At 41.6% G+C, this 22,489-nt stretch overlaps 1 protein-coding gene across 1 annotated transcript; it reads left to right on the top strand.

The window, feature by feature from the left end:
* The first annotated feature begins 4,139 nt into the window (after nucleotides 1-4,139).
* LOC142075030 (neuronal regeneration-related protein-like) lies at nucleotides 4,140-21,135 on the top strand. Its single transcript, XM_075136027.1, has 3 exons — nucleotides 4,140-4,172; nucleotides 12,285-12,362; nucleotides 21,004-21,135. The coding sequence occupies exons 1-3, from the start codon at nucleotides 4,140-4,142 to the stop codon at nucleotides 21,133-21,135; spliced, it is 243 nt and encodes an 80-aa protein (XP_074992128.1).
* The last annotated feature ends 1,354 nt before the right edge of the window (nucleotides 21,136-22,489 follow it).

Raw genomic sequence — 22,489 nt, 5'->3', positions numbered from 1 at the left:
CAATACAATATTTTTATACCGTTGACGAATTGACAAAAGTGCCTCTCCCACCACTATTTGACAAATGGTAGGACTATTCTTCATGCCTTGAGGTAAAACAACCCAATGGAACCGTTGCATAGGTCGATCATTGTTAATTGTAGGAACAGAAAAAGCAAACTGAATACAATCCTCTGGGTGTAAATAAATTGTAAAAAAGCAGTCTTTGAGATCAATAACTTTTAAATGCCAATCATCAGGGATCATGGTAGGATTTGGGATCCCGGGATGTAAAGCCCCCATGGATACCATAATGGCATTAATAGCTCGCAAATCCTGTAACAATCTCCATTTCCCTGATTTTTTAGGTATGACAAAAATAGGCGTGTTCCAAGGACTGGTGGATGGCACTATGTGTCCTAATTGTAATTGCTCCTGTACTAATTCCCAAGCTTTTTCTAGCCGCTCACCTTTCAAAGGACACTGATCAACCCACACTGGCTTGTCTGTAAGCCAAGTCAGTTTCAGGCGCGGCTGTACTTCAGTGGCCTTCAATAAAAATGTGTCGTAAGTGCTACATTCCATTGTTGCAACAGATCACGTCCCCATAGGGTACATGGGACATTTGAAACATAGGGTTTCAGCATGGCATGTTTATTTTCCAGACCTTCCACCAGTAAAGAATGCAAGCTCTGCCATGGTATTTGGGTACCACCAACTCCGGTAACGGCAGCAAAAACTTGTACTAATGGCCAATCAGAGGGCCATTCAGATCTCTGAATTATCGAGACATCCGCCCCTGTATCCACCAGTCCAGTAAAAGCACGGCCATTTACTTTACACATCAACATAGTCTGACCCGTAGTTATCTTTTGAGTCCAGAATATTTGAGGCAAACCTGTGCTTCCAAATCCTGCTGACCCCCTCTGCTGGCCTAATATAGGATCTCCCTTCTGCCTTTGAACATTAGGTAACAAAATTAGCTGAGCAACGCGCTCCCCCGCGGGAATAGTACACGGAGGAGTAGGAGTCCAAGCCATAATTTTAATTTCCCCAGTATAATCAGTATCAATCACCCCAGGAAGGACAAAAAGTCCTGCCTTGGAGGTTGAGGAACGTCCTATGAATAAGGCACAAAACCCTGCTGGTAAAGGACCATACACTCCCGTGGGGAGTATGTTAACAGATTGATCTCGTATTACTGTTGATTGGCTGGTGGCCAGATCCAACCCGGCGCTTCTGAATGTAGCTGACTTAAGGGCATGGACAGTTGGCAATTGTTCACATTTACTTCATGCGAATTCACCGCCCAGGTTGAGGCTTGAGCCACCGGCCCTGAAATCGGGGTCCTGTTGAAGGTTCTCGGGGCGCCGGACCTCGCGCCCCTCCTCCCGTTTCCCTGCATCAGTCCCGGGAGCAGGTTACCATTCTTACATTGGTTACCCCAGTGATATCCCTTCTGACAATGAGGACACAGCTGAGCAGGACCTTTAATTTGGCCCCTTGTTCCTCATCTTGCTCTGGGGCAATCTTTTTTAATATGACCTTCCTGGCCACATACAAAACACTTAGTCGCCGCTCGAGCCACCGTTAGTTGTTGAGCCAACGCCGCTGCTAATATCTCCGCTTTAAACTGTTCTGACCCCACATTTTGACAAGCTCTGATCAAATCAGTTAAAGTCTTTGCCCGGTTCCGAACGGGGTCTATAGCTTTTCTACAATCAGAATTAGCATTCTCAACTGCAAGCTGAAAAAGCAACAATTCGGCAGCTTCAGGAGACTCTATCTGCCATTGTATAGCAGTTTGTAATCGATTTAAAAATTGCACATAGGGTTCTTGCGCCCCTTGCCGGATTGTAGCAAATGATGATTCCGGCTTGCCAGAATCCGTCACTCGCCTTAATGCTTTCATAGCCAAATCAGCTGCCTGTGTAAGCAGTTCACGGGGTAAGGTGGCTTGTGCAGCAGGTGACGCCCAATTCCCTTCACCTAACATTTCATCTCGCCCATAGGGTAGTTGCAAATTGTCCAAATTGTCCATTACCTTCGCAAGAACAAGTTCACGATACTCAAAAAACCACACAGAATACTGCACCGCTGACAAAACAAGGTGTAATATAGACTTCCAATCTAAAGGAGTCATCGTATAAGATTCCCCTATTGCTTGCAATAAGTTTATAGTAAATGAAGCCTGTAACCCCTACTCCTTTATCGATTTGCGCACCTCCTTAATCACCTCATATGGTAAATGAGCATACTCTGGCGCTCTGCCAGGTTGATAAATTACAGGCATTGCCTGGAGAAGCGTTACATCCCCCTTTTTTAATGCCTCCGTACGACACTCATCAAAGGACAGCCTTGGCGCTACCGTACCTAAAGGCTGATATGTGTGGGGGGGGTGCGGATCCCCGCAGCGGATCTCCTCGGGGGGGAGGCGCAAATGGTGGTGGTTTCATGACAGACAACCGAAAAAGTGTCTTTTGTCTCTGTTGCTGTAAAATTTCATCCGCCGTTGGTGCGGATGCAGCCATTGCTTTAACTGGCGAGAGTGGAGGGTATAAATCAGGCTCTCGTTCGGGGTCTATCGAACCCGTGTCAAAGGGATCGTCTGGCTCCGAATCATCCTTCAGAGGCGGGGGCTCCGCCTGAGGCATTACAGTTTCATCAGGAGCCAACAGTTCAAACGAATCTTCCCCATCTTTTGATTCACCCCCCGGTATTGCTGGATCAGTCACATTTTGCAACACCTGTTTGGCAGGGCGTAACTTTTGCAGAGCCGTATACACAACTCGCCAGGTAATCAATATTCCCTCTGGAACTTCTAATTGCAAAATCTGTTTAGTCTGTAATTCCTCACCCACTTTTTGCCATTGCTTTAAATCATAACACCCGGCCGTTCCTACAGAAGGGAACCAAGGGCAGTGATCCCGGACCCACGCAAGGAGTCTCACCAATTGTATTGGAGCGACCTTAAAACCTTGTTCCTTTAAAATACGTTGAAATATTTCAAGTTGAAGCTTCTGTGACTGAGATGCCGACTGCCCCATGACTAATGTATAAAGTTCGTATAACTTCCCTGCAGCTGCTCACCTGAATCGTCCTGCGACCGGTGATGAATCGAGCTCGATATGTTGATCCTCCGTTTATCCTCCGTCCAGCTCAACAGGGGTACACCACCGGATATTTCTATTTCCTTTCTTCAAGACCTTCTTTCTTCAGGTCGTCGTCTTTTTTTCATCCTGCAAGAAGAAATGTTTGTGGATTAATTTTGTTAACTGTAACCTTCTTGTCTGTCTACTTGCATAGCACACCTTTGTGGGATATATGTTAAAAGAAGTTCAAAGAAATTTGTATATTCTCACTGAAGGTAGTATAAGCCTTGGCTTAATATGCACATTATCAGAAAGAATTCTTTGTGGCGAATAAGGACACGGACTCCGTCTGAGAGGGCACGAAGATGAAGACGAAAATCCCCTTATTATACAGCACAAGCGCCTTTTTATACCTCACATTATGCCACGTATGCACTTCAAAGAATTCCCTAGTACATCCCCTAAGCAAAGGTCATCTCGACACTCTTCCTCTAATTTCCTTATCTTTGTCACGCCCTCAGAACCGTTAACTGCCACCTCTTATCTCCCTTTTTCCCACGGCTTCTTTCACTTTCCATCTTCCCATGGCTTCTTGTTTACCAACGCTATGATACTGCTTGTACTCTCAGGCATTGATTCCTCCACAATTCTTAAATTCTTAAAACGTTGATGTTTAGAAAGCACACATTGCCATCATACAGCTACTCAAAAAGATTGTTAGAGAGGAACAAAACTTTCTTTATTTTGACAAGAATATATCTGTGACAAATCTTCCAGCATTAAAGGATACAAGTAAATAACTCTTATTACTGCTGGCAGAAAAAAATCCTCTGGAAATATCGGTAAATTTTCTTACCCTTAATTTCTCAGCCAAGTAATTAAATAAAGCAACAAGAACAGAAACAAAATAATACTTGCTAGGCAAAGTTATTTTCCTTTATGTCACCTGATTAGATAAATTCCAGAATCCATAAGTATTTTATTATTTACAACATACATAATATATATGATACCGTTTAGATTGTGCTTTTATATTTCGAGTAACAGTAAAGCAGTATGCATTAAACGATGGTAGATGATGGTAATGTGGTGACTGTGCAGGTAAATGTGCCATAATGCTTTCAAGCACCTGTTACAATATCATCAGCTGTGGCCATTACATCTCTCTTAATGTGGTAAGTACTGGCTGCAGTTCTGTCTCTCATTTCCAAGAGTACCACTGGGGCCTTTAATACTTGCCTGAAATATGCTGATTGGGCAAGAGGTTGGTATCCCATGAGGGGTAAGACTAACTGCTGTACTCTACAGGAAAGTAGTCATCAGAGGCAGTGTGCTTGCTGCCACTTGGAGAACAACGTCAGTGTGGATTTCTAGTCATCTTTGGTATGTGTGAGAAATTTAAACAAAATTTAAAAAAAAACCACAAAAGTTTTAATCAAAAACAGTGTATTAATTCTTCTGTAAGTTATAATATTCAGGCTATTAATTTAGAAAATTTATAGGAAATAAAACAGAAAAAAATGAAACATTCTTTGGGATTTAGCTTGGTGCATGTGTTTTGTATACCCCAAGATTGGAAGAAGGGAACTGGGAGAGCATACAGGAGAAGTGTTAGTCTGGGTTTTCTCTGTTCTTACTCTTTCTTTGGCATTCCACTACTGGCCACTGTTCTTGCTGGTTTTTCCCTTAGGAACAAAACTTAATGGAGTGAGGGTACTGAGCTAAATAGACTTTTGGTCAGCCTATGGCTACTCTGACAGTACTTTTTCTTCCTCCTCTGTTGCACCCAGTAATTTCTCAGTCTTGAGTATGAAACTACCTAAGAACTTGAGCATGCAGCCTTTGGTCCTGAATTTTGCTGCCATACTTTGTGTTCACCTAACTTTGTATCAAGAGACTTGGTTCTGCATCTGCTTCTGCAGTTACCATTAAGTGTAAATACAAATAGTTACTAATTAAACATTTCAATACCTGATTGTGCTTGAAGAGCAAATGATGAACTCACAAGTAATTGACTGAAAACTTAAATATTGTTTTAATACTCAGGCCTGTTATAATTATTTTTCTGTGTGTGTATGTTAATATCTTAAGTAAAATAACAAAAGCTGCCATTGTAGTACACAGGCAAACAACATTAAGACCAAAAGGTGTTGGGTTGCACTGGTTTTTGAGTTTGGGTTATTTGTATTTTGATTTTTGTTATGTTTTATAGTTTCAGAGTCCATACACTGAAATTTATTGGTGGAATAAAGTAGTTCACAGTTGTTTGCATTAGACATTTCGCTGCATTAGACAAAGTATTGCCAGCAGGTCGAGGGAGGTGATCCTTCCCCTTTATTCAGCACTGGTGAGGCCACACCTGGAGTCCTGTGTCCAGTTCTGGGCTCCCCAGTACAAGAGAGACCTGGACATACTGGAGAGACTCCAATAAAGGGCCACGAAGATGATTAAGGGACTGGAGCATCTCTCCTATGAGGAAAGGCTGAGAGAGCTGGGACTGTTTAGCCTAGAGAAGAGAAGGCTCAGGGGGAATCTCATCAATGTATATAAATACCTGAAGGGAGGGTACAAAGAAGACAGAGCCAGGCTCCTTTCAGTGGTGCCTGATGACAGGACCAGAGGCAATGGGCACAAACAGAAACACAGGAGGTTCAGTCTGAACATAAACAGGTTGTCCAGGGAGGTTGTGGAGTCTCCCTCCTTAGAGATATTAAAAAACTGGACGTAGTCCTGGGCAACTGGCTCTACGTGGCCCTGCTTGAGCAGGGGGGGTGGACCAGATGACCTCCAGAGGTCCCTTCCAACCTCAACCATTCTTTGTGATTCTTTGATTCTGTGGAAGTTCAGGTGTGCAATTGTCCTGCCATGTCCTGCCAATATACTGCCATGCATTAATTCTTACTGTAATGGCAGGTATAGTCTAGCCAAAAAGGTAGGCTACTTGGAACAATCCCAGAAAGGAAGAGAACAATTGTAGTATTGTTCATCAATTCTCTCAAACCATTTATCTACATCTATCTGCTGTGTGGAAGAAACGAAGTGCTAAATTATTTTCTCCATTAATATTTTAATGTTCCTGGCACTAATCTGGAAAGTAGGATTGCTAGAGCTACCCTGACAGTATATTTAAAATGTGAAGACAGGTTATTTTGAGATAACTTGCTGTACCTCAAGCAGAGGCTCAGACTTGTGATGCAGAGCCACACAAAAAAAGCTATCAAGTCGGCAAAGTCGGGAGACCTCACACCTGCCAAACCAGTTGTTCACATTGTTTTTAAATGGTTAATTAAGTTTGCATTTTAACTTGGGAAACTTGTGGTTTCTGTTAGTTTAATAGGGAAAGCCTCCTCACTGAGCCTGTTTCTAAATCAGCCTTTCAAGATAGCAACATCCCACTTGATTGTGACTACAGCTTCTTAAATATAATAAAGAATCAAAACTTCAGTGACTTAGTCTTTGAAATAAGGAGTAATGATGAGCACTCTTGATGTTATACTGGTGTTTCTCTCTCCAGAAGATTCAGAAGGCAAAAGTTGATTGAGAGCAGACTGCCATCCAACTAAACTCTGAGAAGCAGCAACTATTCAGCTGGCAGTTGCTAAATGTATTAAATCTTGCACACTAGGTTTGGAACATGGTGGATGTTAATCATATACTTTCATAATGTTCCTCTCACAATGTTAAAAATAAACTACTGTAGATGGGAGCACTAGTTTACCTCTTGCACTGAAGTTAATGATAAAACATGCATTGATCCTAGCACAAGTTTTTCTTCCAATTTTGTTTAAAATGAATTAATTTTTTAACAGAATGATTTATCTGATATTCAAGTAGCAGTGAAACAAGATTTTTAGTGAAGGCTCTGTTTGTGCATCTGGATGGTGATGGTGGGCTTTTGGTTTTAAATAGAACTTTTTACTGTAGTAGGACACATTTGGGGGATTGAAAAGTGGATGGTACTATATGCTGGGAAAAGTCATTGCAGCTCAAACCAGCTGGTAACTAAGAAACTTAAGATGCTGCAAAGAAATAGCTGTTTCCACTTAGCAGGCAACTATGTTATAATTTTTGCACAAGAAAATGCATCAGGACTCAACTTAACTGGGAAAGAAAATCTGCTAGACACTTTCAGTGATGCTGAGACCAGCCAAAAAGGAAAAAAACTACAACCTTTTCTCTAGGAGCTTTAATACCATTGATTTGCGTCATTGCAACACAGAGGAACAGCGATGAAAAACTCTCTTAACTACTGGAAAGGAATGTAGATATGGAAATGAGGAGCGGTGTTCCTTTCCAGCTATATGGTTTGTCCCCACAGGAGCATGGTATAAGGACAACTTCTCTCCATTCTGGATTATGCGCTGCTACAGAAGCGCAGGGCCCTCAGTCCTCAGAACTGCATCAGTGAAGTTTTAGTGCACTGCAGAGGGGAAGAGCATGCCATGAAAGAAGTGTGCTGCCACTTTCTTTCCTTCTCTTCAACACATACATGTATCATTTTACTCCTCTGTTCCTCAGCACATGGCCATTTGTGTCTGCTGTTAAGCTACTAATCCATCTAGTAAAGCTTGTCTTTTTTTTTGCTTTTTTTCTAAGTAGGCTAGTGAAGAATTACTAGAGTTGGTGACCTTTTCTTTGGAACTAGGCATTTCTTGAGATCTTTTAATCAGTTTTTTGTTTCTTTGTTTTCCAAATAACTGGTTTACATGATAAACAACTTATCTGAAAGTTGTCAAAAGGTGGTTTCTGTTGTAATTGGAGCAGTTGGTTTTCTTTGTCAAGCTCCTAGGTCAGAATTCCAGACTGCAGTGGAATTGAACTCCTGCATATCAGAATGAGACTTGATGAACAGGAATTCAGTCATGGTAAAAAGAAAAGAAAAAAAGATAGAAAAAGTAACTGTGGGGGCTTTCCTTGTGTGTTTCTTAAATATAAAAACCTTGGAAACGCTTAACAGGAGTGTGCTCATTGTACTAAAAACGTACATTTGTGATATCTTAAGTGTGTTCTTTTTCCTGATGGATGTATCTGACTGTTTGAAAGATGCTCCTGATGTGTACGAATGAAGAACGGGGAGCAAGAAATTAATTTTAGCATTTTGTTGTGACTGATACAGTAGATTTAGTCCAGCTCTTTTACAATTATTTTACGTATCAGTTTTGAAGATGGGCAAAACTTTGTGCTCCCTTTCTATTGTTCATAAAGAGGAAGAAGCTTTATAAGAGGACCTAGTAGCTCAAAATGGAAGAATAGAATCATAGAATATCTCAAGTTGGAAGGGACCCATAAGGATCATCGAGTCCAACTCCTTGCTCCTCACAGGACTACCTAAAACTAAACCATATGACTAAGAGCATCGTCCAGACACTCCTTGAACTCTGACAGGCTTGGTGCCGTGACCACTTCCCTGGGGAGCCTGTTCCAGTGACCGACCACCCTCTCAGTGAAGAACCTTTTCCTAATGTCCAATCTGAACTTCCCCGACACAGCTTCATTCCATTTCCTCATGTCCTATCTCTGGTCACCAGAGAGAGGAGATCAGCACCTCCTGCTCTGCTGCCCCCCTTGAGGAAGTTGTAGACTGTGATAGGTGTTAGGGTTTTGAAATGCTGGTTAAACAGAGCCCTTGCAATAGCAAAAAGAGGATTCTTGGTTTGTTAAACAGAGAAAAGAATACCCTGCTCTCAGAAATCCTTCTGATTTTAAACAAAGTAGCAGTAAGTATTTTTGCAGTCCTGATGCTGTAATAGCTGGTTTAATAATTGGGTGTTTATTTTCCTCTACCTTTGCTTTTTCTGATTTTTATTCTTAATTTTGATTTTTTTTTTAGACTTTTAAGAAAACAGAGGCTAAAAAAGTTAAAATCATCTTCCCTATTTGAAGTTGGCCTCAATTTCTCAGTCAGAACTGCTTTGTTGTTGCAGAACAGTCTCACACAGCACTTACCAGATCAGTGGGTTTCTTTTCCCCTGACTTATTAAAATGGGAGTGAATGTTTTTGTGTATCACATGTTCTGCCAGAAAATAGTGCTTCCAAGGCATATAATGTTGTTAGTCAGATGTTTAGGAATGTTCCACTCCAATAGCTTATGGTTGAAGTTTACGAACTTGGTTTTTTACTAATGATTATCAAACGCTGAGGCTATCAGTTTGAGTCAGTATACTGCTCTTATACATTATCTAGACTTGCAGGTACTGTAGTTTTCAGTCCATCTGTCCAATTCTTTTTTGAATCCTGATTATTTTTGTCATTTATTGTTATTTTTCAATATTGTTATTTTTGTTAATTGTTATTATCTAAGCCTGTACTCTCATAATAATCATGCAGGAAATACTAAGAAATGAAAATATGGTGTGTATCAACGAAAGCATTTATCTAGAAGTGTTTGCTTTATGTTAACAGCTGGAATATTTTAAGCCTTACATCCTACTCTGTAATGGAACATTGCTTTGCAATTTTTTGCTCCATATGGCTCATCATGAAACATTAATATCAGTTGTTTTGAGCTGCTGTAATTGACTAAAAGTTCTCACTGTGTCTTTATAACACCCTAGTAACCAGCATATCTGAACATTTATGTAGTTTCTGCATTTTAAAGAGGATGTAGCATGGCAAGACATGTCTTTTTTTTATTTTTCCTTGTGGACTGTAGTAAGTCCTGAGTGGACTTTTCTACACTGGCATCTTTTTTCCATTCCAGAATCTTCCTTCATTTAACCAAAATCCAAGCTATGATTACCCAGCCTTTCAGTGTTGTGCAAAAGTCAGGTAATTACAGTCCTTTGGCTGCCTGGTTAAGGACTTTGATACAGTTATAGCACAGCAGTTACTACACATGGAGTAGGTCCATGTGATTATTATCTCCCAATGGTGGCCACAGTAGATGTTTTTGAAGAAGGTATTAAAAAAGTAGGACATTAACTGAATATTTTGTCCATAGAGGAAATTAATGTGAAAGATAATTTGGGGTTTTTTCTTTTGTTTGTTTTGTTTAACCCTGGAGCATAGTTGTTAGTATATCTTACAGTTTACACCTTTTCCTTACCCCACCCCAAAAACCCGTTCTCAAACTGTAGTCCCTCTAAGTTCTTATGAATTCAAGTCTAGGTGCTCCTTTTTGTCATTTAACTGCAGGTGCTTATTTTATTCCTACTGAATTATTAATAGGGGTGACAAGGTCTATAGGATAACTTGAATCCATCTCAGACTTCACAGAAAATATAGAAGTTCATATTCATTATAATGAGTAATACTGTATTCTGTTGCTAATTTGTTCCTTCTATAGGAAAATATGCATTTTTGTATACTCGCAGGTTTGAGCATGTCCTGTGGTAGAGCTGAACCATTATTGCTGATTCATATAATGCATTTTCATACAAAGGTTATGACTAAACAACAAAATCAAGGCATAATTGCAGGATGGGTAATCAGTGATTATAATTAACAGGAGAGCTTAGGGGTTACTTGGTATCTTTCATTTGAGTGTCTCAAAGATTCAATGTGAACGTTAACTGATGAATTCACAGAGTATCCTGTGCTGTGTAGTAGTTATCCCTATGTCAGCCATACCCAGAGAGCTTAACTGACTTGCCTGAGATCATATAGTAAGCTAAAATATAAAATAAAATTTGATGCTTTAATCAGTAGACAGCGCTGCATTTTGTACTGTGGAAAATCATAGGAGAGTTTATCAGAATAGGCACTACCTTAGGCTCTGTGTTTTAAATTTCTCTCCTCTGTTTCCTACTTTACAGTAGAGTTCAGGATTTTCTTTGGAAAGATGATTTAAATAATCCTCTAATAATTTCTCCAAGATGCATCTAGTCCAGTTGTGACTAGTAATTGTCAACATGCAACTCCACAAAAATGAAAACATTTCTCTGGTTTCAATGTAGATACAATGGCAAGCAGGAGAATAAAAGCCAGTTCACCAGGAGTTTAAGTGACAAGGTAAATTTTGAGTCCCAAAGTACAAACAAGTTTGAAGGGTGTAACTTATAAAGTAGTTCAGCTTGAAACAGTTTGACATTCAGCCACTGCGCAGAAAGAGTTTAATTCACAAACCAAAGGCCCAGTAGGCAGACCCAGCAGGAAAATAAATTTAAAATCTTCAGTGTCATATGCAACTTGTACCTGAGCACTTCAGTGTTTAATGGGAGTGAGATGGAGAAATGCTCCAGTCCCCATCCTGAAGCTGAGAAACTGAAGCACAGGAGGTCTGCAGCTCAGATTCATCATAATTGGCATTTATTCACTCTAGGTTCCCACTGTAGTCAGTGGCCTGCTTTGGATCTTTCTTACCCATTTTTCTGATGGGTCTCTTGATTGCAGAGCAGACCTAGGGAAAGTAAGTGGACTCTTTCCTTAGTGTCTCAGGTAGAATGTATCAGCCCAGATCATCTCTCCTGTGGTTGCATAGTACATTTTGTCACAGAGCAGTTGTAGGCCAGTACCATAACCATTAAATCCTGCTGCCAGATATTTTATCATGTCCTTTATAATGTTTTGGAATTCCTTTAACGTCTGAAAAATAAGGTACTAACACAGGATTATAACTATGTTCAATGACCTCAGAAAGTAGTAAATTCCAGTTCGTAGTTCACTGTGAAAGGATTATCAAAGGTGTGTTCCCCTTGTCTCCTGCAGTCTTCAGCAGTGAATTATGGCTGCTAGTGGTGCTGTGCACAGCTGTAATTCAGGAGTGTATTGTGGGAGATGTTCATCCTGGTTTTTCTTCCTCCAGACCCTCAATAAGACAGTAGTCTGTAATGTCCTTTACCAGGGATGTTGTATAACACGAGTTGGAGGCAGAAGAGAGTGGGCATGTATGTGGTCTCACAAAATCCTAAATAAGTTTAATAGTAACAGACATCCTTTTATATGTGTAAATCCTGCCATATTACAGATTTTCTTAAAGAGATTCTAAAAGCCATATTACAAAAAAGATGCATCCTATACTCTTTAAAAAAGCCTGTTGAATGCAGATTGCCATATACAATATAGTTGAAATACTCTAGGGACAGATCTTGTTGTCATGGGTACTCAAAAAATGTATACCGAGCATAAAACACAGCTCTAGGTCTCTGGGCCAAACTCAACTGACATTAGACTTTCGGTTTTAGTAATGTGATCTGTCACATGAACACCATTTGATTGCATTTAATGGATATCTCTTCGTTAGTAAGAAATTATATGTATTTATGTCACTACAGGTTTATCAACCAAGGTTAACGATTTGGGTTAGCCAGAAACTCTTTCCAACCAGCCCAGGGAACGGGGAATTTCCAAAGGTAAAGTTATTTATGTAATTTCTTTCATCTAACAGTTTATTAAGATGAAAGTTTTCTCTAAAAAAAACCCCACTGTGAAAGTTCATTAGATTTTATTTTATAACTGCTTCAAGAGAGTAGCCAGCTCTCATGATTTCATCACGAGTTTCATGATATTATGTTTTTTCTTAAAGCCTTGACAGTTAAGTGAGGATTTCAGCTTTCATTTTAAAATTATGTTTTTAGCCTTCAGGCTTGCAGAAAACATGGACTCTTTCTGGCTTACATACCAAAAAGAAAACATACTAATTTTCAAAAGCTCATGTTTCTTAAGCCTGTCTCATGATTTTAAACAGCTTGACATCTGAGTTTTGAATGCTTGTTTTTAGTAATTTTCACGTAGCAATATAGAGGAAAAAGTCAATGATAATGCAGGAGGAGGGAAGGGGTGATTTGTTCTTTATTTTCTTTTTCTTCTGTTAAGTTTTTTGTTTCTGCTTGAGTAGCAAGCATACAAAGATGGCAGTCTTCATTTGAGTTTGACAAGGAGTAAGTACCCTGTTAACATAAATGCAGAAGATGTGGCATATCAGACAAGACTGATAAGGTTTTGTTCTGTTACCATAAGTGGTTTCATAAACCCCAAATTGGACATGAAATTTGAATAGGAAAATAAAACCGTTACTCAGAACCACAGAACATGTGTGTTTTATTCTCATATTCTTGTTGATTAATGACTCAAAATCGGGCAAAAAAAATGGCAGGTAAGCAAAGGAAAGAGTACATGGAAAACTGTTTTGATTACATTTCATTTACTATCTAGACTGCAGATCCCTGTTAACAAAATTTTCCTATTTGATCTGGATAACACTATAATTTCCGCACTTTTTCTTTATAAACAAAGTCCTAAAATTCATAGCTAGGCTACATTTGTGTGTATCAGATTTGCAGACTCGTGTGAGCATGCTTAATTTTAAATTAACATATATGACAGTACTGTCATTTCTTGACATTTAAAATATTTCACAAGTTCAGCTAAATAGGCTGATAGCAATGCTAGATTAAGATGAATGTGCTATATATGGTCACACTTATATTAAATGCATTTCCTAATCAGCTGTGTGTTAACTAGTTGATATTTATTCATGCTTTTTAAGTTAGCAGTTTTTCCTGAGTTGTCATTCAACATTATACACAGTTGCTCCTGAAACATATATTCCTATAAATCTGTGAACTGTGCAGCATAGTTAGTAACAATGCTGCATTATATCGGATTTATGAATAGCCACGTTTTTAGTGTTATACATAGCTTTGAAACAGTATATAAAAAGGGATAATGGTTTCTGAACTAGTCAAAAAATATTATACAGTTTTCTTTAAAGTGATTGGATTCCTGCTTTTTAAATTCCATGCATTTGTTCTAGGTTTTATGTAAATTTTCAAAAGATATTTGGCATATGCTTAGGAGGACCAGTTTTTAGAACTAGCTCCAAATTTTCTTTCATAATTGAGTTTCAAAAGCAACTTGAATATTAGTTGCACACAATCCAGCTTCCAGCTTTAACAGAAACTGAGTGTCTGTTTTTTCACCAAGCTTATAAAATTAATCAGGGTAAACTGCTGAAGACGACTTCAGAAAGTACTCAGTCTTTCAGTTCGATAGTTTTATGTACACATTGTTAATCTAAACAGGTTGAACTACTGAAAGAATAAAATAAAAGAATAGATTTTTTAAAACTCTTAATTTCATATAAAAGATGCAACCAACAAGTATAAAATGATATATTTATTAAAGACAACTTATTTCCTTATTTCATTCTTCATTAATCTGGGTGATTCTTACTGCAATACTGTTGATATGACATATAGTAACCATAGAAGTGATGACATTCAGTATTATATAGTAATTAACATCATACAATCCAGTTCATTGGCTATTTTCACCCAAAATCAAATCCCCTTGAGGTACACATCGGACTTGCCCATCCTTTCGCATCACCCACCAAGTGCACCCAGGTCCTTGAGCAAAAGCAATCCCACAGATGGGTTTTCCCTTGCCAGAGGCAGGAGTAACCCAGACTGTCTTCCCCAGCATATTTCTTATGTGCACGACAGGGACTTTATTCCCATCTACAGTACGTAAGAGTCTTGATTGGGCAGGGCCAGCTCGATTGGCAGATCCCCTAGTGTTGACTAACCAGGTGGCTTTTGCTAAATGTGTATCCCAGTGCTTGAATGTCCCACCACCCATTGCTCTCAGCGTAGTCTTTAGCAGTCCGTTGTATCGTTCAATTTTTCCGGAGGCTGGTGCATGGTAGGGGATGTGATAGACCCACTCAATGCCATGCTCTTTGGCCCAGGTGTCTATGAGGGTGTTTCGGAAATGAGTCCCGTTGTCTGACTCAATTCTTTCTGGGGTGCCATGTCGCCATAGGACTTGCTTTTCAAGGCCCAGGATGGTGTTCCGGGCGGTGGCATGGGGCAGGGGTTATGTTTCCAGCCACCCAGTGGTTGCTTCCACCATGGTGAGCACATAGCGCTTGCCGTGGCGGGTTTGTGGGAGTGTGATATAATCAATCTGCCAGGCCACCCATATTTATATCTCAGCCATCATCCTCCATACCAGAGAGGCTTTACTCGCTTGTCTTGCTTGATTGCAGCGCACGTTTCACATTCATGGACAACCTGTGCAATAGCGTCCATGGTCAAGTCCACCCCTCGATCACGAGCCCATCTATATGTTGCATCTCTTCCTTGATGGCCTGAGGTGTCATGGGCCCACCAAGCTATAAATAATTCACCCTTATGTTGCCAGTCCAGATCCACCTGAGCCACTTCAATCTTAGCAGCCTGGTCCACCTGCTGGTTGTTTTGGTGTTCTTCAGTGGCCCGACTCTTGGGTACGTGAGCATCTACGTGATGTACTTTTACAACCAGGTTCTCTACCCGGGCAGCAATATCTTGCCACAATGTGGCAGCCCAGATGGGTTTACCTCTGCGCTGCCAGTTGTTCTGCTTCCACTGCTGCAACCACCCCTACAGGGCATTTGCCACTATCCATGAGTCAGTATAGAGATAAAGTAGTGGCCATTCTTCTCGTTCAGCAATGTCGAAAGCCAGCTGGATGGCTTTCACCTCTGCAGACCTGCTCCATTCACCTTCTCCTTCAGCAGTTTCTGCGACTTGTCATATAGGAATTCATACAGCAGCTTTCTACCTCCGATGTTTTCCCACAAGGCGACAGGACCCATCAGTGAACAGAGCATGTTGTTTCTCACTTTCGAGTAGTTTATTATACAGTGGGGCCTCTTCAGCACGCGTCACCTCCTCCTCTGGGGATATTCCGAAATCTTTGCCTTCTGGCCAGTTCGTGATCACTTCCAAGATTCCTGGGCGACTGGGGTTTCCTATTCGGGCCCGTTGTGTGATCAGCGCGACCCACTTACTCCACGTAGCATCGGTTGCATGATGTGTAGAGGGGACCCTCCCTTTGAACATCCAGCCCAGCACCGGCAGTCGGGGTGCCAGGAGGAGCTGTGCTTCAGTGCCAACCACTTCCGAAGCAGCTCGAACCCCTTCATATGCTGCCAATATCTCCTTCTCAGTTGGAGTGTAGTGGGCCCCGGATCCTCTGTATCCCCAATTCCAAAACCCTAAGGGTCGACCTCGAGTCTCCCCTGGTGCTTTCTGCCAGAGGCTCCAGGTAGGGCCATTCTCCCCGGCTGCGGTGTAGAGCACATTCTCCACATCTTGTCCTGCCCGGACTGGCCCAAGGGCAAGTGCTCTGAACTATCTCCCGTTTCATTTGTTCAAAGGATTGTTGTCGCTCAGGGCCCCATTTGAAATTGTTCTTCTTCCGAGTCACTTGATAGAGGGGGCTTACAATCAGGCTGTAATCTGGAATATGCTTTCTCCAAAAGCCCACAACGCCTAAGAAAGCTTGTGTTTCCCTTTTGCTAGTTGGTGGAGACATGGCTGTTATTTTGTTGATCACATCCTTTGGGATCTGACGACGTGCATCCTGCCATTTTATTCCTAAAAACTGGATCTCCTGTGCAGGTCCCTTGACCTTACTTTGTTTTATGGCAAAACCGGCCTTCAGAAGGATTTGGACTATTCTTTCCCATTTCTCGAAAACTTCTTCTGCTGTGCTGCCCCATACGATGATGTCATCAATGTATTGCAGGTGTTCTGGAGCCTCACCCTGTTCCAGTGTGGTGTGGATCAGTCCATGGCAAATGGTAGGGCTGTGTTTCCACCCCTGGGGCAGTCGATTCCAGGTGTACTGGACGCCCCTCCAAGGGAAAGCAAACTGTGGCCTGCACTCTGCCGCCAAAGGGATTGAGAAGAACGCATTAGCAATGTCAATTGTGGCGTACCACTTGGCTGCCTTTGACTCCAGTTCGTGTTGGAGTTCTAGCATGTCCGGCACAGCAGCACTCAGTGGCGGCGTGACTTCGTTCAGGCCACGGTAGTCTACTGTTAGTCTCCACTCTCCATTAGACTTTCGCACTGGCCATATGGGACTGTTAAAGGGTGAGCGAGTCTTGCTGATCACTCCTTGGCTCTCCAGTCAACGAATCAGCTTATGGATGGGAATCAGGGAGTCTTGGTTGGTGCAATATTGTCGCCGGTGCACTGTTGTGGTAGCGATTGGCACCTGTTTTTCTTCAACCCTCAGGAACCCCACAACAGAAGGGTCCTCTGAGAGACCGGGTAAGGTGGACAGCTGTTTAATTTCCTCCGTCTCCAGGGCAGCTATACCAAAAGCCCACCGGTACCCTTTTGGGTCCTTGAAATACCCTCTCCTGAGGTAGTCTATGCCAAGGATGCACGGAGCCTCTGGGCCAGTCACAATGGGGTGCTTCTGCCACTCATTCCCGGTTAGGCTCACTCCGGCCTCCAATACAGTTAACTCTTGGGATCCCCCTGTCACTCCAGAAATTCAAATGGCTTCTGCCCCTTTATAGCTTGATGGCATTAGGGTACACTGTGCACCGGTGTCTACGAGAGCCTTATACTCCTGTGGGTCTGATGTGCCAGGCCATCGAATCCACACAGTCCAGTAAACCCGGTTGTCCCTTTCCTCCACCTGGCCAGAGGCAGGGCCCCTCTAATCCTGGTCGTTGTATTCGTTACTCAGTTCTTGTAAATACAAAACAAGAATTCCTTCATTCAATCAGAAGTAAGATCATTCTTTCTACTCTGTCTGGGGAACTGTTCACTGGAAACTGGACTGTCGTGAGACAGATTTCTTCCGGAAACCGGAGGAGCAGTTTTCCTGGGAGATCCCCCTTGTGTGGTTGTTTTTCCTTGCAACTCACGTACCCATGCCTCTAGGGTCAAGGTAGTTTTTCCATCCCACTGCCTCGTGTCCTCTCCGTGGTCACGCAGGTAAAACCACAGGGTGCCCCGGGGTGTGTACCTTCTAGATCCTCTCTCTTGAGTAGAAGAACGCTGACTCTTAATGGCTGAGATTCTGTTCCGTAGAGGTGGATAGTAGGACATATCCTCTTTGAATTGCTGGACCTCCTGGGACAGTTTCTCCACAGCCGAGATGTGGGAGGAGGAGACAGTTTCTTCCTGTTTCCGGAGTCTGCCAACCACGTTATCCACCGTTGGTGCTTCTTCCTCTTTCCAGGACAGTATTGCCAACAAATTGGCATCCGACGCTGGTGTACTCCGTACCATCTTCTGCCACATGGGTCGCATGCTCTGGACTTCATCTGGATCTTTGGGTGTTTGGTCATCGTCCAGGTCACTATAAACCACCTCCAGCATGGCTAATTCTCTCAGGTACTGGATACCTCTCTCCATAGTGGTCCATTTGCCTAGGCGATATATAACATCTTCCTTGAAGGGATACCTTTCCTTCACGCCTGACAGCAGTCACCTCCAGAGGCTGAGGACCTGTGCCCCTTTTCCAATTGCTTTGTCAATACCCGCTTCCCTAGCAAGGGATCCCAGCTGTTTGGCTTCCTTCCCCTCTAATTACAGGCTACTGGCCCCTTTATCCCAGCATCGGAGCAGCCAGGTAACAATATGCTCGCCTGGACGACGGCCGAAATCTTTCCGCATATCTCGCAGCTCACTCAGGGATAGGGATCGGGTGGTTTCCGTCTCGTTTATGAGTTCTTCCTCTTCCTCCTCTCCTCCTTGTGATGGCCCTGCTCTTCCATCATCCATTTCTAAATGACCTGACTTCCGCTTCCAATATTTCTTCTTCTGTACAGGGGCGACTGATACCAGTACGGGTTGGTCCTCTTGCAGTAGCTGGAGTGCCTGTTGCAGGGGTTGGAGTAGCCGCAGTGCCTGTTGTTTTGTCGTCAGATCCAGATACCTTCTCTCCCCCTTGAGGGTTCTGAATAGTGTTGAACAGGGCTCGGTAGGCATGGACCAGGCCCCAGCACTTTGCAGTAATCTGGTTCTCCCTAGAATTGCCAGGGTGACAGCATACTTTTTCCAAATATTTTACTAGTTTTTCAGGATTCTGCACTTGTTCAGGGGTGAAGCTCCAAAACATTGGAGGTGACCACTGTCCTAGGCACTTGCCCATACTATCCCACTCACCCTGCCACTCATAACTATAAAGCCTCGGGGCAGATCTCTGGGTGGTATTCTTAAATAGTTGTTTAACCTTAAACAAGGCCTGAAACACATGCAGGAGACAGAGCAGTAGGAACATGCTGGTTTGAACATCCCAAGGATATTCAAAATCCTCAAGAGCTATTGTAATCAGCCTGGAGGAGAAGGGGAAAGTGAAGGAAGCCGTCTCCCCCGTAAATTGGCTCTCCGAGGAGAAGAGGTAAAAAGTGTAATTATTAATAGTTTCCAGAGATAGCTTCCGAAGCACAGGGATGATGGCAGTGCTGAGTACAATCTCATGACCAAGAATTTTATCATACCATAAGCCAGTGTTACACAGTGTAGCAAAACGATACCCTTAATCCATCTCCCAGAGATTATAAACTCCACATAAATACTGATAATCAGCAGTATATACAGCCAGTAAGTTGCTACATACCAAAACTCCAAGAACAGATCCAACAACTCTGAGAGCAAATAAACCAACATTGTGACCAGCGACTACTAAACTGATATAATGATTGCTTATAAAAATTTTTTTTAACCCATTCGGGTCGGATGTGTCATTATCTCAACCCTTCGTGCCCCACATTGGGCGCCAAAAAGGACTGTTGTGGTTTAACCTGGCAGGCAGCCAAATACCACACAGCCGCTCGCTAACTCCCCCTGCCTCCGGTGGGATGGGGGAGAGAATCAGAAAAAAAAAAGTAAAATTTGTGGATTGAGATAAAGACAGTTTAATACTACAGAAAAGGAAGGGAAAATAATACTAATACTAGTAATGATATAATATACAAAATGAGTGATGCACAATGCAGTTGCTCACCACCCGCTGATCAATGCCCAGCCAGTCCCCGAGCAGCGATCGCTGCCCTCTGGCCTACTCCCCAGCTTATATACTGAGCATGGCGTCACATGGTATGGTATATCCCGTTGGCCAGTTGGGTTAGCTGTCCTGGCTATGCTCCCTCCCAGCTTCTTGTGCACCTGGCAGAGCATGGGAAGCTGAGAAGTCCTTGACTAGGGAAAAGCACTACTTAGCAACAACTAAAACATCAGTGTGTTATCAACATTCTTCTCATACTAAATCCAAACCACAGTACTATACCAGCTACTAGGAAGAAAATTAACTCTATCCCAGCCGAAACCAGGACAGAAAGTCACTTATTAGCATGTGCTAGCTGCTTAAGATATAAGGTGTTTAAAAGGTGAGAGGTCTGAGCTCTGAAAGTTTCTTTTAATAATGAGGCAATGTTTCATAACTAAGACATACTTTCCATGTTGGAGGCCAAGTGGAGTCATAAAATATACCTTGGGATATTAAAAAAGCAATTAAGCAAAGTAATTCATTGGTAGTTAATACCATTAACATTAATTTTTTGTCTACTTACATTAGTACTGAGTTATATTTTTAAAGGGCTCAATGCCATCTGTAGATTTGTGGCCATGAGTTTTGCATTCATGATATTGAGACACTGTGACTGTGTTTTGTCCTTCATGTGTGCAAAATGGATAATTGCCAGTTATTGTCCATATTTGTATTTCAAAATAACTGCACATGCAGCATGTGCAGGTGTAGTTTTAGGCCTGAGCTGTCCCAGCTATTGTGAAGGGCACAGAAATTGCTTGGTTTGGTTGTAGCAAGAAACATAATTTTGAGGAATATTGTAGCATGTACAATTGATGGTGAGCTGTGGAAAGGGTTGTCACTGCATAGCTTCTTCCCCTGTAGCTTTGATAGGATTGTTGGGGCCTTCCCCAGCTGCAACAAATGGCTGAATTCTCCAGCTCAGCTGTGGAGGGGGCTTGTTGTCGTAAGTCTTTTGTATTTCACCTGCCAGGGCACACTTGTTCAGCTCAAAGTAAAGGCATTTCCTCAGATGTTCCAAGGCTTGCCTAGTTTTTAAACAATCTTTTCCTCCCTATGCCACTAATATTTACAGTTGATAAAGCTATGTTTAGTAGGTGTTTACTTCTAGACTACAGTTAGAGGACTAGAAAAAACTTAGGATGGAAGGAGGATCCCATCAGACAGATTTTGTAGAAGCACAGCTAATATTGTTTTTCCTCTCTGCAGGGATATCTTCCTATCTCAAAGGAAGTAAATCACAAGAAGAAAAGTGAGGCTGAAGTGGCATTCCTGACTCCAGTAAATGGCTATGGACATGTTTTCACCAAAATCAATTACCTCTACTCTTTTCAGTCATAACTCTTCCATTTGTATTACATATGGTTCTATGGGTTTGATGAGGTCATGGTGTCATATATCAGGAATTGTTTCTGTGTAAATCATCAAGTGTAAGAAGAAACTATGGGACTCTGAGCCTTGCTTTAGAGAATAATAGTGGAATAAATGTGTATCATAAAAATAGTTTTTAACATTCTGGCTCAAGTGAAAGCTCTCAGAATTTCACACTGAATCCATGTTTACAAACATTACAGGTGGGCCTTCAGGCCTGGTTCTACTACAGCAACGTCTTCCACTACTCAAACTCCATGGCTCACATGCAACTGGTAAACTGCTTGCCCTCTCTGTTTCCACCATCACTAACTGCTTCTTGCAGAGGCTGAGTCCCCCTCCTTTTTTTTTTTTTCATTTAGATGTGACAATCCTAGTAGTTTATTTTCATCAATTGTCTGTATATCTCTATATTTTATCCATGTACTCTTTTGATGTATAGAAGTAGCATGAAACTCATGGTTTCCTTGTGGTAAGTGATTGAGATGCTGCCACGGGATTTGAGACACTGATGAATGGTGCTATTTTGGACTTTAAATATGCTCTTTGGCAAGGTAGCTCTGATGGTATTATTTTCTTATTTCCATGTTCTGAGAAGGTGTTGGTACTTTGTTTTTCTGAATGTTGTTCTTTAGACTGGACTGATTTGTTTACTTGTGTCTTCAGTGTGGCTTTCTTATTCAGTGCTGTAGGTGAGTAACTACTTAAAGTGTACAAGCAAGGAACTGATTTCCTATCAGGGTACACTCACAAACATGCAGTTATAGTGGGAGCAATCACAAAACTGTCATTTACTTAAAATTTCCTTTCTGATTCCTATCCACCTAACTTGGAGAAAGACAAGCAATAATTTTTCATCACTTCCAAAATTTCTTTTAGTTTTTTTTTGTCTTTTTTTAAAGCCTTTTTGAAAGAAAGAACAAGTTTTAATGTTGTCTTTGAATCCATAAAATAGAGGATAATAGGGGGAAAGGGTACATTTCCAAAGTACTGTCAACGTGTGGATTTTACTTTTTTGTTCTTGCTCCCAGAGAACTAACAATACAAAACAATACAAAACACAAAGCTAAATAGTATCATCTACTCATGGAATGTTGTTGTGCTAGACACAGTCTGAAAGCCCACCTTAATTTTTTAGATAACTCTTGTCTTTTATCTCTTCCTTTTACAGGGCAAGCTTTGTTCTGGTTTAGCTTCTGACTGTTAAATACCAATGCATGCACTGCACTTCCTAGATTTCTTTCCTTTCCCCACTTTCTATATCCCTCTTCTTGTATATTTTATTTTCCAATAGTTTAGATACATCTACTGTGCTGTATATAGA

Source organism: Calonectris borealis, chromosome W (assembly GCF_964195595.1).
Source record: "Calonectris borealis chromosome W, bCalBor7.hap1.2, whole genome shotgun sequence".
Lineage (NCBI taxonomy): Eukaryota > Metazoa > Chordata > Aves > Procellariiformes > Procellariidae > Calonectris > Calonectris borealis.
This window is presented reverse-complemented; position numbering and strand designations above follow the sequence as displayed.

Coding starts and splice junctions, on each gene's coding strand:
- LOC142075030 (XM_075136027.1), top strand. CDS start 4,140: ATGGTAGATGATGGTAATGTGGTGACTGTGCAG. Junction 4,173..12,284: donor GTAATGTGGTGACTGTGCAG/GTAAATGTGCCA, acceptor ATGTCACTACAG/GTTTATCAACCAAGGTTAAC. Junction 12,363..21,003: donor GGAACGGGGAATTTCCAAAG/GTAAAGTTATTT, acceptor TCCTCTCTGCAG/GGATATCTTCCTATCTCAAA.